General features: G+C 35.5%; 1 protein-coding gene across 2 annotated transcripts in view; it reads right to left on the reverse strand.

Moving 5' to 3' along the window:
* The window catches only part of LOC105482163 (phosphatidylinositol-3,4,5-trisphosphate dependent Rac exchange factor 2), a 282,501-nt gene that overhangs the window by 186,180 nt on the left and 80,994 nt on the right, over positions 1–15,327 (reverse strand). For both annotated transcript variants that reach the window (XM_011742123.3, XM_011742125.3), the window contains exons 8-9: positions 9,539–9,642; positions 846–995 (exon numbers count right to left, since the gene is read on the reverse strand). In XM_011742123.3, coding sequence (XP_011740425.2) covers positions 846–995; positions 9,539–9,642 — 254 coding nt within the window. The remainder of the gene's footprint in view (positions 1–845; positions 996–9,538; positions 9,643–15,327) is intronic.

Here is a 15,327-nt window from a genome sequence, read left to right on the forward strand (position 1 = left end):
AAGAAAGAGTTCTTTGTGTTCTGAAATTTCATTACAAATGAGGTGTTTTATTCTTGGGTCTCCAGAAGTAATCAACAATGTCATGCTTCTTAATTAAGAAATCAGTTGTTAATTAGTAGAAATACAAGCATTTCTATTTCTGAGCTGAATTATAGAAATATGCCTTTTTGCAGATAAACTTCACACTGGTAAATATAGCCAGGCCAAATTCCTTTTGTAAATTTTTCTAAAAGCATAACACAAATTCGAGATAGGCCTCCTCATATGAACAAACAACTAATTGGGTTACATTGTATTATATTCATAGACCTAACAATTTTTAAAAGTTTGTATAAATCCAGAGTGCTTTAATCTATAATTAGGAATCTAACATATTAGGTCTAAGAAATTTTAATGTTCTGTTAAGTATACAGAGAACAATTGGAAGCTTTACAACACTGCATTATGTTACTGAAGCTTGTCACTTAAAGAAAAATTTGGTAATGCTGCTTTAGAAATACCAAGAATAAAATGAAAAGAAAATTGAACAAATTTTCCATTTTAAAAAACTATTTAAAAGACACTACCAGCCATAACATAATTATTTTGCTAACTATATAAGTATTACATAACAATTTTGTAAGTATCAAATAAATCTTTTATCAAATAAGTATGAGGCTCACGTCACATAGTATTAGGTTGGTGCAGAAGTAATTGCTTTCAATGTCAAAACCGCAATAATTTTTGCACCAGCCCAACAAGCAACCATCATATACCTTTCTACTTTCGCATGATTTCCCATTATCTACTCCTATGCTAAGTTAGAATCTTCGCTAAGTATAATAGTGCCCAATTCATACACCCACCTTTCCGCCGTTCTCTTTCTTTCAAAATAGCTTCAAACCATTCATGCTTCTCTTCAGGTGTTTTTGCCATACAAACAAACCATTTATTTTTTGCTGTGTTATGTATCTTCCATCCATTAACAACAATGTGTCCACTGCTATGGAAATCAGCTGTAAATTAATGGGTAAAGGCAAATGAATAAAATGTAATACGCAATATTATTATATCAACACTATCATTCAATACATAAAAGTTCCAAAACCAATGAATTGTTCAACATATCTTTGCTTTATATATGCATTTTGAAAAACGTACACATTTAAAAATTTTAAGAATGCATTTATATTGCAGGCAGTCAGTGCTTAATAATGGAACATTTCTAGCTCGCAGTGTTAATACATTACATGAAACTAAACACTACAAACTAATTAGCACTTATATGCTCCATGCTAAAAAATATTGTCAAAGTTTCTAAAGTAATAAAAGAATAACATGCAAGGTATTTTCTTCTCAAACATTCAAGATGTCTATTTATTTTATCTTTCTAATATTTTTTTGAAATAGCATTCTAGGTTTCAGAGACAATTTATGTCCCACGGAACAATTTTCTATTATTTAATGAACTGCACACTAAGGATTGGCCAATGGAACACACTAAGAGTGTAATTACCTAAAACTGCAATACATGGAAACATACAAATGCCAAAGCATTATCACTGTACATGGTCGAGACATACACTCTTTAAACCCATTTCATTACATTTATGTAACATAAATAGAAACTTATGGAAAAATTTTTGAAGATAAATTTACATTTAATTGTCTTTTTTGATACCTCACCACAATTTTGGATAAACTGTCATGCTGGGTTTGAAAATGTCAACAGCAAACTCTATACAGTAGTTCTCTGTCTAACAGCAGGTAGAGAATAGTGACATAACTTGCAAACGACCTTTACTGGCACGACAGTCCCTGCAAAGCAAAGATTCCAAGATGGAAAAACCTATGACAGAGGCCTGAGTCAGCACCTGTACCAATTAAAGTGACCCTTTTCATGTGTCTCTCCTGAAAGTCATTCAGCAGCAAAGGCCAGTGTTGAGGAGGTAAGCCATAACAAAGTTAAAGGTGGTTTAGAAAATGACTTTGTGGTACTTTTCTTGTTTTGTTCTTTTCTTCTCAGATGATCTATTTTATGAAGCTTTTGAGTAGAAACAAATGTGCTTGGCACTCATTCTCCCAAAATCTGGTTCCCATAGTCTTTTTCACTAGCTCCAAAATCACTACACATTATATGAGGTCAGACTAATAATACCACAAATCCATTATCAAATGATGCTGTTCAGTTGTGGAGTATTTAAAGGTTCCAGATTACTTTTGAGTCAAAATAGGATGATATTAGACATTAGTCTGTATTTTCTATAGGTGCCATAATACGTGAATAATCAGTAATGACTTCTGATAATATAGAGATTTAAACTGGCAGATCCTTCCCTCCCAAAAAATTACAAGCAATTTTTAAAAAGATTTTTTGTACTATTGTTACCTTCGTGTGTTTAATTCATGTTCCGATCCTACACAAAGTAAGAGAACTTCATAATTCATGTCAGATAAGTATTCATGAGCATTAGTAGGAAAATAAGAATATTACTTCATAATTACAGTGCAATTCCTCCTTAATATCTATAAAAATAACCAGCCGAGAAATTATGATAAACTGGTGGGAAAAAATTCAGAAATTCTCAAATTCTACAAGTTTAGAACTGTCCCCCAACCCTAATCACTTGTGACCTAACAAGACCAGAATCACAAACAAGCCCAAGCTTTTTTTCAGGCTGTCTTCTCTCTATTAAGTCAGGCTATGATTAGCTAAGTGAACCTGGCACCTGCAGCTTAAAAGATCTCACATGGCCACTCAGGTTACTACACCTTTAACCATTACTCTAGATAAAGAAAACCACAGTAGCCAAATGCAGCCTACAGTCATAAACACTGGACTCACTCCAAAATGAACACAGTGTAGCCCTCCCACAGAGCACAGGGAACACAGGTTCACATGCCAAAATCATCTGGGTCATGCTCCTGACACCACACAGGTGTACCCCAGGGCCAGCCATCTCTATAACAGGGGGTTTTCCTTCCTTTCTTTCCTGGAGTGAGTCTGGTCACTGGCCTCTACACACCCTGCTGGCCCTCCCTCAAATATTTTTCATCAGGCCACTTCTTAGCTCAAAAGCCACCCATTGGGTGTCTCACCACTGAATCAAGTCAAAACTACATGTAGACTTTGCTTTAAAGATTCTTCCCAAACTAACTCAACTCTGTCTAACTCCTTCTGTTTTCCACTCTGTTCTAATGCCTTCCCACCATGCTTTTCTCGTCTGCTGCTTTCCTGGTTGTCCTGTGAATACTTATGTATTTCCCAGGATGAGTTTCTCATCAAGCTACCCCACACTCCTCTCTGCCTCACAGATTCTTACTCCTCTTGAAAGTGGACCCATCTCCTCCATTGAAGCCTGGCCTGACCAATTGAGCCTGTGCATACACATTTCTTTTGGAAAGCACATAATTCAACTCGGAATCAGATAAGTGAGCATGTGATTGATCACATGTGGCTACTGTCTCAATGTACAGAAACCAAGATCATTAGCTGACTGTAAAATCTACTAATATGGTTTGGGTCTGTGTTCCTGTGCAAATCTCATGTCAAATTGTAATCCCCAAAGTTGGAGCTGAAGCCTGGTGGGAGGAGATTGGATACTGGGGAAGAATTTCCCCTTTGGTGCTGTTCTCACGATAGTGAGTGAGTTATCGTGAGATCTGGTTGTTTAAAAGTGTACAGAACCTCCCCCGCCCCTCTCTCATGCTCCGGCCAGGAAGACGTGCCAGTTTCCCCTTCACTTCTCACCATGATTTTAAGTACGCTGAGGCCTCCCCAGCCACATGAACTATACAGCCCACAGAACCATCATCCAATTAATCCTCTTTTCTTTATAAATTACACAATCTCAGGCAGTTATAGCAGTGCAAGAATGGACTAATACATCCACTGTCACAAATAACAGCTTAATTGCTGCACTAATATTTTAAAAGAACAGCTTGTGTCAAATAATTTTACGTTAAGAAATAATGTTCCTTTTTAAAGTTTATATGCTAGCTAATTTCTATCACACCAATTTTAAAAATCATAAGTAATTTTAAACATATATATGCACATACACTAACACACATATACAATTGAATATACACACCACAGGCCTCAAAATGTAGTATACATACTTCATAATAGCATCAAAATTACCAAATGTTATACAAAATAAGCAATTGCTTCTCATTTTTTTCAAAAGCTACAGAGACATATAAATAGCTTCACAATTTTAATCATAGTACATTGTCCAATATCTTCATACTTCAAAATAAAAATTAAACTTATCCATAAAGAACACCCTCACTAAAGTCATTAAAAAGTCCAGCATTGCTTTGTACTTAGTCAGAATTTGGTTTAAAAAATTTAAGTGAAAGAATAAATAATTTATTAAATGGCAAACGCAGGAATTTCCAAGCTTCAATGGATCTAAAATGTTAATTTTATAGGAAGAATAGATTTTAAACTGCCATTCCTTAAATGTTGAATATCCAAATTCAACAGTCTTTAGTCACAGATTTCTTCCAAAAACAGAAAAATCCAAGGGACAGACCTGAACAAGTCACTAATTACTTGAAGCTATACAGTTTGCAAATTCCTTGCTCTTATTTCAGTACAGTTTCATATAATTAGATGGGATTTTTCCAAAACTGATACACTATAAATCTCAGTGGACGTGCCAGTATTCTTTCAATAAATTTGCATTTCAATGAGATGGAAAATATCCAAGTATTATAAAAAGGTTAAGAAAAAGAAGAAATTGCCAGACTATGTTATCGAAAACATCAAGAAACTGATGTCTAAATAATGTATTCAATCCTTGTCCTGGAGATCAACACTGTGAATTCATAAATTTCTAAGGGAAACTTTCAAACTTGTAATTTGTTCATAAATATTTAACATTGAGAAAAAATTTTTGAATAAATTTCCAGCATCCCAGATAGCATATGATATTATTTTGGGCAAAAAAAAAAACAAAAAAGATTCTAATTGACTTTTCCTTTTAAAAATCTAAAAAGTAGTTCATCCCTTGACTTTTCTGAATTCCCAAATATATTCTGTTAAATTAATAACATTGAAAATGTATTTTAAAAAACTATTATATTCTTATATTCTTTTCAACATTTGTTAAGCCATTGTTACTTTTTAATTAAGAACATATTTAATCCAGCTTACGCAACAATACTACAGTTGTGAAAGTAACTGGTTTATCTAGTCAGTAGACTGGTATGCAACAATAAATACTATTTTTGGTGATAAGGCATGAAGATAAAGATGATGATCATTAAGATAACACAGGTACTCGATTTAAGCAAAAAAGGATACAAAATTATAAAGTTCACATTTTCAAGTATTTTTAAATCTGTGCATGAAAAGGAAAATTGCAGGAAATATTTTGTATATAGTCTTATGTATTTGTCTTCGTATGACATTATTATCTAATGTTTTTTGCCTTTATATTTTTCTGCAGTTTCCAAAGTTTCTTTAATAAGCACAATTTAATTTTATAAAAATAATGTATTCAATATATTAAAATAGTCTCAAGTATTTATATCTAAAGGGAGAGCTAAATTGTTTTAATTGACTTACTTTCAAAGAACACCTTAAGAATAAAAAATTTTCATCTTATCCAATTCAAATTTGACGAATGTATTGAAATCTATGGTATGCCCAACACTGAACTACAGACCACATTTTCTAAAGGTCAACATTCTCACCCTCTGTCCAACCATAGAAATAAACTGGTGCATCAGAGAGAATACTAATGATCTGGTACTACTTTCTGAATGGCTTTTCAGGCATGCACTATAAAAATTACCATGAAAATTAATTCCAGGAAGTTCAATAGCTTTCCTACTATTGCCTTTAAGCTGAATTTTCTTTAGAGCATCATGATCAAACTAGTAGTCCCAGAAAGAATCTTCAAAGAATTACTTAGATTCACTGAGAGTTGAAATCTGAAGAACGGTTGCATGGAAATTTGGCCACAGATGCAAGGGTCAACATCTGCCTTGAATATAGGAATTAATGAATAACATGGAAAGACTTAAATAAATATATATACAAATTTTTGCACTTTTGCACATTATACTATCATTTAAATTTCTTTCTATACTAAGATATAACTATGATATAAACTAAGTCATTAAGTATTATGAATAAAATTACAATAATATTATTTATCAAAAGATTCAAGATGTTTACATGTTGGCTGAAAACTTTAGTCTCATCCCAAGTACAATTAATTTTTCTGCAAGTTTTGAGCTATATCAATGCAATTAGTCATCTGATAGAGCTCCTTCCTTAGAAAACTATTTTATTATACACACAGTATACAAAAATACTCAGTATTTGTATAATTCAAATGGAAGAAAAACTTTTCCATTCCATTTTCCATCACAAGTTCTAAGTGCTAGGTACAGTGGTGCATGCCTGTAGTCTCAGCTACTGAGGCTGAGTTGAGAGAATCATGAGTTCAAGTCCAGCCAGGGCAAGATAATGAGACTCCTCACCACCACCCCATCTCAATTTAAGAAAAGGAAAAAAAGTTCTAAGCATGCTTAAAAAAAAAATAAATATATATATATGTGTGTGTGTGTGTGTGTATATATATATGTGTATATATATACACACACACATCAATTCATCCATTTTATTATTTATAACTAAATATGGTATAGGTGTTTGTATTTTTCTTTTGGCAATGACAGATAAGCCTGATAGCATCTGTTTATCCCTCATTTAACTTATCCAGGGGCCAAGTATGGGGGGTACTTGGCGTAAGGACATTAATCAGCTCTGCTGAGATCCATCTGCGTCAGAGCTTCATGCGTAAAGTAAAAAATACAGCAGACTTAAAACCTGAGCTCATCAAAAAAGAAATGAAGATTCTATGCTGGAAATGACCAAAGAAACAACAAAGGGAGAAAGTTCATGCAGCACCCAGATCATTTCTGGGTGCTACCAAACTCAATCTCTGTAGGCTGATGCCTTGTTCCCTCACTGCTCTCCACTTGGTCCCTCTCTATGTTACAAAGCATGTACATGGAAACCCAGCAAACTTAACTCTATCCCCAGCTCTGTTCTAGTCAGCTTGGTAAACATGGGCAGTTAGTTCTTAAACCTGGCCTCATTTCTATTATCTGAAATGTTAATGGGGTACATTAATTGATCATTAAGATCCTATTCCTCTTCAAAATTTCTATTATTCAATTTCCAGGTCTGAGACCCCCCAGAAACCTAGTGGATATATCCATGAGAAAACTAAATTTTCCTTGCAGGAAACTAGGGTATGGTATCCAGTTGCAGCCTGAAAATTATTTAAGTGACCTTGTAGCCACCAGGTACAGCCAAATTCCTGCTACATGTTGCTTATATATATTGAAGAAAAAGTAAAGAGGAGGAAAGCCCCAGTTGAATAATACAAAGTCTAATAAATGTTTTCATCTTATTTTAAAGAAAATCAAGCCTGCGAATTTGTGTCAAGAGGTTCCATCGGACAACTAACATGACAACTAAATATCCTGCAATGTCGTGTCTTTCTTCTAATTCAAACACAACAAGGTCTTAGGCCCTGTATTCCACAATGCTTTTGCCCTCAGAAACTGGGGACCTGTAGGCTGGATCTAACTAGCATCAACAGAACTTTTTGGTGGAATTGAATCCAAGGACCATTTGTGCAATTCAAGTCACCCTTCACAGGATCTCACTCTCTTACCATCCGCCCCAGATACACTGGAAGACAGCATTTTATGGCCATGCCTCCAAAGGTCCTGGGCTCTTACATCTCTTTATCTAGTTCTCCAGTTGCCCAAAAGCACAGTAATCATAGTAATCACTATCACAACTCAGTCAGACCACCAATGCAGATGGCACTAAGGAGTGGTACTCACATCCCAGGGGGTGAAGGGAGAAAGTGGGACATAAGGGGTGGATATTCAATCTCTCCGGAAATAAGGCCAGGGGCTCTATGCCCATGGGAAAGCCTAAGAGTAGAAGAAAATAAAGGAAGTGCCTAAGCAACAGTGGGGAGGTGGTCCCATTATGGGTAATCAGGTGTAATAAAGAACAGAGTAGAAGTTCGTAGTGTTCTTCTTTTACTATCTGACTTCCTCCCAACTCAGGTTCAAAGTTGGACATTTGGGGAGTCTCTTGAACATTAAGGTTACAGAGGCAAGATAACTCTTAGCATGTTAGACAGATAACTTTTCTAAATGTCACTATATAGTCTTCTTAGAAAGCACGGAATAAATTACTGCTACCTTGTAAAAAATAATGTGTACATCCTGCTATGGAAAGATAGCCAACTAGGTCCCATATGTTAGCATGGGAGTATCTGCAACTGCATTACAGTCTGTGGCATAGAAACGGATTTGAATTGGGACATCTATCTGTGCCAACTGCCTGGCAACTTCACACCACCCCACAGTTAGCCACTGAGGAACCTCTCTACTGGATGAGCACAATAGCATGGCTCCGAAGCTGAGTGTTCAGTCTCAGGCACCACCTGAGTTTTGCTCATTGCATTCCTTTTTCCCCTTATCTACAGCAATCACAGTTCATCATTGTAAGTACTTGACAATTTATTCAGATGCTAACAACAGTATTGAGAAATTGCCTACAGGTGAGCATTTGAAATTCTGTGCTTCTGACAGATTATAAATATCCTTCTCCCCTCTGGGACCCCAGAGTGACAATGAAAGTATGTGAGAGGTGGAGGGAGTTTATCTGTGTCCCAATCCCATATGTATAAAGAATATAACCAAAGTATTTATTTATATGAAAGCAAAAGACATTTAGCAACAGTTAATATATTGCATTTCATCTTGTCTTTTCTCCTAAAAGCATATTTTTAAAATTCTAACTAAAATCATTGGGGGAAAATGGAATTCACTTTACTAAGTGAATTTATTTTAGAGACTTTTTTTTTCAAGTGGAAAGTATAATTTATTTTAACTTTATTTTACTTAATGTTTGTGACTAATCATGATTTCATAAATTAGCTTATAAAACCCCATACTTTCAAATCTATAAAGCAAAAAGTTACTACCTTTGAGTAATAAGATATTTAAAACAAGCATTTAAAATTACACAAACCACCTCCATCCACAATTTGCTTACAAGCAAATTGACAACCTGTCTGTATGAATAACAACTACATAGCTAAGACAAATCTAGAGTTTGCTATATTCTACAGCGAATATATTATAGGAACAAAACATCATTCTTATGCTTATAAAATAGCATAACTAAAGAAAATTCATTTATTAACTATTTTCTGCACAGTGCTCTCTGTTCCAGTCCCATGAATGCCATTGGACACTACTCGGCTATTTCTCTGTATCTATGTTTCATGTTAGTGTGTTTTGGCTATATATAATTTTCTACTTTCACAGTAGTCCTCCCCTCCCTTATCTCACCTTTCTCTTTCCTCTACCCAACAACTTTACCTAACAAAGTATTTCTAAGTTCTAATACACGGCAAGTGAATTATCCAAGTGAGAAATCTGTCTTACAAAGGAATTTACTACTTACCATTGGCATCCTATTTAAAATCCACAGATCACTTACCAGTGCCATCATCCACATTCTCCACTTCCATCACCTCCGTGTTGATCCGGCCACGAAAAAGGTACCGATGTCCATCTGTAGATGCCTTGCTGTTCTTCAATCGTCTTAAGATGGAATTAAATCAGAAAGACTTTGTTACTAAACAATGTAAAACAATGTCAAAACAATATATTTTAAGCAATTCTTTGAAAAAAGACACCAGTTCAATTGACAATATCAAACATTAGACTCCTGGAGATCTTTACATTTGTCCTCCCTCTCATAATAGCACTGGTTGCTTTAATGAAGTATGCAACTTGCATATTAATTTTTAAAAATAAATTCAAGTTTTAAGCTAAGGATAGTATACAGGTGGGAGAGTGAGTATGTGTTTTGCTCAATATAAGACATCAGCAGTGCCCAGTCAGACTCTGACAGACACTAACAACTGGTCATTTTAAAATTTCATTTGAGTTTCTTTCACCTTCATGACTCATTTTTCAGTAACTAGTGGGTAATTTCCAGTTAGTACTTATGATCCGTCTTCAAAGAATTGGCTGTGCTGGAGGTTCTTAAGCTCAGTGATATCCAGCTATAAAAATATTTCTCCTATCATAGTGTTACAATATAATCACTGTATACTTGTTGAACAAGTCTCTTAATACCTTTGCAATCCTTCAAAAAGGCCTTATTTATTTCTAAAACACCCAAAACATTTCAAAACTATGTATATATTACATCTAGTGCCAGCTTTTAATCTTAAAAAGTATATAACACAAAGTCAAAAACCCAGTTTACAGACGACCATTTCTAACAATGAATTAGGAAGTTATATATGTTTGTATTTGAATCATTAAGCACACAGGAAAAAATATTTTTTCAATGTTTTTCTTTCATTAAAAACAGGAAAAATTCTAAGAAATGATTCAAGGAGATTAAAAAATACCTAGTCACTCAAGAGATTTCCATTGACCTAGACTATTCAATTGGACTCAGTGACAAAATCTGGCTAATAATTTAATATAGTCAAATAATTATTAATGTGTTGTGTTATGTAGACACACGTAGCACAAGTTAAGATGTAGGTGTACACAAACTGCAATGCCCCCTCTTCCTCTCCCGTGCAGTTAGATACCTATCCCGGTGTGGACAGGGTGGGCACAGGGACGTGTCTCCAGATGCTATCACACTCTCCGGGCTCTTTCCTTGGAAAAAATTGCATATTCCTGACTTAGCTGTCTTCAAGCCTCATCAAAACTTAGTAGTCCATCATCTCTACTAAAGAAAACTAAGCAAATCGATTAATTAGCCTGACTGGACAGTTTGTCCCCAGACCTTCATCACCTTGCACTCCTCACGTTCATTTTGAAAATAACCTCTAAATGTTCTTCATTAATAGGCATAAATCGATGCTCTAAATTAGGAATTCATCCCAGGTAGCTATGAAAATTGGCCTCACAGGAGGTTGACTATAGAGGGGAATGCAGATCAGACTAATACACAGGTAACTAATATGCAGGTATTATTTCCAGCTGGAAAATAATATCATGGTGTTTTGAAAAACAGAATTTCTTGTAAGTTGGTAAACTAACTTAAAACCAATCATACTGAAAAGACTTAATATCCTTAACAGTTTTAGTCACAGGCAAAATAATCATGGATTATATATAAGAATCCATCACTTAGTTCTATTTTCAACATATCAATTTTTTATGATCTTACTGTGAACTCTGTATGGGCTTTGTATATTTCTCTTGGGCTGCAGATATTAAGACTCAGTATAAAATTCCAGTAAGTGTTTGATCAATTCTATAATTCTTAGCTCAAACAGATTTTGATTTCTTCAGAAAATGGCTCTATTGAAGTTTAAAGACTGAAAAGCCTATAGTTTGAAAATAATTATGCTGCATATTATAATATTGCAAATTTAAATGTCTTGATTCTATTATTTAATTCCTAATTATGTGTTGTAGTGGTCACCAGGACACATATACAAGAATGTATACAATAGCAGAAAAACTGGGGACAACCCTAAAGCCCATTGATAAGAGGATGAATAATTAAATTGTGATACCTTTAACTAATAAAATATTATGCAGCAGGTAACATGAAGAAATTTTTGCTACACACAAAATGGATATACATTTTTAGAAACTATACTGAATACAAATTATAAATTGCAAAAAACTAAAACCACTATGATACTATCTTTTAAAACTCACAAACAAGCCAAACTAAGCAATATCATGTTATACATATCAAATAGTATATCATAATTTTTTAAAACTAGTTTCTACTGAGATTAATAATATTAGAAATATCCAGAGCAAGGATGCCTAATCTGGCACTCTGCTATTCTAAAATTAAATTCATCAGGTCCCTACTTCATATAATTACAACATTATGGAAGTTTGTAAAAGGTTCCCTTTACTCATATTTTCTGAAAGATCCCTACATCTTAGAAAGTATATGCTGCGGTAAAGTTCATAAGGGAGTGAAGCATTCTAAGTGAAGGGAACAGATGGTTTGTTCAAACAGGTTCTCCAGTCCTGGAAGGGAATGGACATGATGAACTATTTTGTTATTTCCATTTCTAACCACTATGTATTTGGTCCACATAATACATTCATTAAGTGCATTTGCTAAATAGCAGGATTTTAATTTGTTAAACTTTTCCCGTGTTTAATGTACTTAGCAATTCCAGTCATAAGACCACATAATATCATGATTTGTCCACTAATGTTAATTTCATAAAAGATTTGGGTCTTGATAGCAGGCATAGATAAAGATGGGATCAATTTTAATGAAAAACGATTTCATTCTCAAACGGAGAATTGCACTAAAACACCTTGATTCACATTACAGTTTCTTAATGCGTAACACACAAGTAAAATAACAGCCTCTTCTACATCTTCCAAAAGTCAATTTCTATCAATCTCAATCTTGCTATCAAACACAGAGAACTTAGAAGAACATAATAAAAGATTCATTTTCACATTGGTAAAAAGGAATTTTAAAAAACTCATCAGAATAGAGATGTCAACAATTTAATTATTTTGGGGCTCTAATCCTAGTCTGTTCCCTCTCATAAAGATACATGTTGTATTCCTACATTTTCTCAGCTTATCTAATTGCGTTTTTGAATTAATGTCTCTTACTAGGGAATTCTAATACTAAAACTCACATGGCAGAACTACCATATATCATCATCATAGCTACCAAATGTTTGCTAACTTGCTCTGGGCATCTTGATGACTGATTTAAGAAGACTCATTATCAGAGATGAAGAATAACTCTCCCTTAAGTCTGTCTTACAGATCAGTCGGTTTTGTGTCTCTAATTCTCACTCTACCAGAAAATATTTGACTATAGTTTTCTAAATTCTGAACCTGGAATAAATAGTCATTTAAAATCCTGTACTTTCAACTACTGCTTTACCTTTAAATTGAATGAACCTATTGGTACCATTTCACTAAAACAAATGTGTCCTATATTTGGTTAGGGTGAAGAAAATAAAGGCTCAGGAAACTTTTCAATTAAATGTCACTCTACTGTTTTGCTTAACCAACATGCAAAAAAATTTTCCCAAGAGTTTAAGAAAACATCCCATAAAGAACATTCTCAAGAAAAAAGTGTATTCATGCTTTAAAACAAATAGCATTATATCAATAACTTTAATACACAAATTATTTACATTAATGATGGCTAAGCTCTACAGGGGACTAGTTTGAGTTTCATTCACTCATTCATTGATTCTGTGTTTCTCAGCTGTCTATCACAGGTCTGCTCCAATTTCCAGAGAAATTGCATTGAAGGAGCAATAAGGCCCCTGTTCTCATGGACCTTACAGTCTAATCTAGTAAAGGTGGCAGGAAGTAAACAAACTAATAATGAAGGAAATAGCAAGTGACAAGTACTTTCCCGATATTGATAGTGACTGGGAGGCCACATTAGATGGGATGGTCAGGGAAGACACTTCAGAGGGAGTGATTTTTAAGTGAGATCTGAAAGCCACAAAGAATCTGGCCATGAAAACTCAAAGGACAGGGCACACTGGGAAAGGAAACAGCCAGTACAAAGGCCCTAATAAGCGAGCACATGTGGCATAATCAAGGAATGGGAGAAAGAGAAGGCTAAAGGAAGGAGTGAGGTATTGTGTTTGGACAAATGGGACGTGATGATGTGAGAGACAGGCAGGAGCTGGACCAGGCAGAATTTTGTAAACTAGGGTAAGGAGTGTGAATTTGAGTCTAGGTGAGGCCAAGCATGGTAACTTATGCCTGTAGTCCCAGCACTTTGGGAGGCTGAGATGGGAGGATTGTTGTGGCCAGCAGTTCGAGACCAGCCTGGGAAACACAGTGAGACCTTGTCTCTACTGAAAAACAAAATTAGCTGGGTGTGGTGGTATGTGCCTATAGTGCCAATTACTTGGGAGCCTGAGGCAGGAAAACTGCTTGAGCCCAGAAGTTCAAGGTTGTACAGAGCTATGAACATACCATTGTACTCTATCCTGCCTGGGCAACAGAGCAAGACCCTGTCAAACAAAACAAACAACAAAAAAAGAACTTTATTCTAGGAAGCCAATGAGGGCTTTGAGCATGGTGACAACATGATCTGATTTGTTTTATAAAAGGTGCTCTGGTTTCTGTGGAGAGCACAAATTGTGGATGCGTAAGGAAAGATATGGTGGGTCAGTTAGGAGACAACTGTTGTCACCAAAGGGGGATCCTGGTGGCCTGGAGCATAGTAGTAATGATGATGGAAAGATGTGGAGAGATGTTTGTATGTTTTCAATGCAGATGCAGGAAGATTTTCTAATGGATTGGATGTGGAATGTTGAGGGAAAAACAGGAACCAAGGCTAACTCATAATTTTTGGAATTGAGAAAACAATAGAGAGGGAAAGCTAGGAGAGGAGTAACTTTAGGAAGGGGAATCCAGAATCCCATTTCTTCCATGTTGTGGTTGAGACTCCTCGTGGCCATCACAACAGGCAGGCTGTAGCAGTTGAGATTGCTGGGCTAAGAGATTTGAGAGCAACTGACACAGATGTGGGACATGAGTGATGGGAATGGATAAAATCAGCTGGGAAAAGTCTATGAATATGAAGAGGGAAAAGGAGTCAAATGCAGAGCCCCACAGCACTCCAATATCCAGCCAAGAGAGTGGGATATAATAACATTAAAGAGAAGAGAGTGCTTTGGGAAGGTAGGATTGCTCAGCTAAGCGACATGCTGCTACAAAAACAAGCAAAACCTTAAAGAGCAGAAAAGTGACCACTGGAATAAGAAGCACAGCAGTGCTTCTTACGGTGATTCTGATGGGAGTAGCTCAGTGGAGGAGAGTGAGCAAAGACTTTGCTGAATGTTGCTCATGCCAAATAACAAGTGAGAGAGCAGAAAAAGTGACAACATAAAACTCCTGCAAGGAAGTCTGCTGTGAAGGGTGACAGTGCGACACAAGATAAAGGACTTTTAAAATTTGAGATAGGAGATCTTCGGCAATGTTTGGAGTCAGAAGAGCTGAAGTGACAATACCAGAGGAAGAGAGCTAGGAGGATGGGGGATGATATTCAGAGTAGAATGCCTGAAATGAAGATTTCAATTTTATGACTGTTGGTATTGACAAGGTAAAAGTATGGCCCTAGGACAGGAGACTCAGGTGTAATGGCAGAAAGGCTCATTGCAGGCGAAGAGACAGTGGGCTTTCAGGTCCCAAATTCTGGATAGATCATCCACGTGAGTTTTGAACACCTCCAAAATGGCAACAGGAGTAGGTTAGAAAGAAAATGATGCAAGAGCTAGAGAAATC

The sequence above is a fragment of the Macaca nemestrina genome, chromosome 8 (genome assembly GCF_043159975.1).
Source record: "Macaca nemestrina isolate mMacNem1 chromosome 8, mMacNem.hap1, whole genome shotgun sequence".
Lineage (NCBI taxonomy): Eukaryota > Metazoa > Chordata > Mammalia > Primates > Cercopithecidae > Macaca > Macaca nemestrina.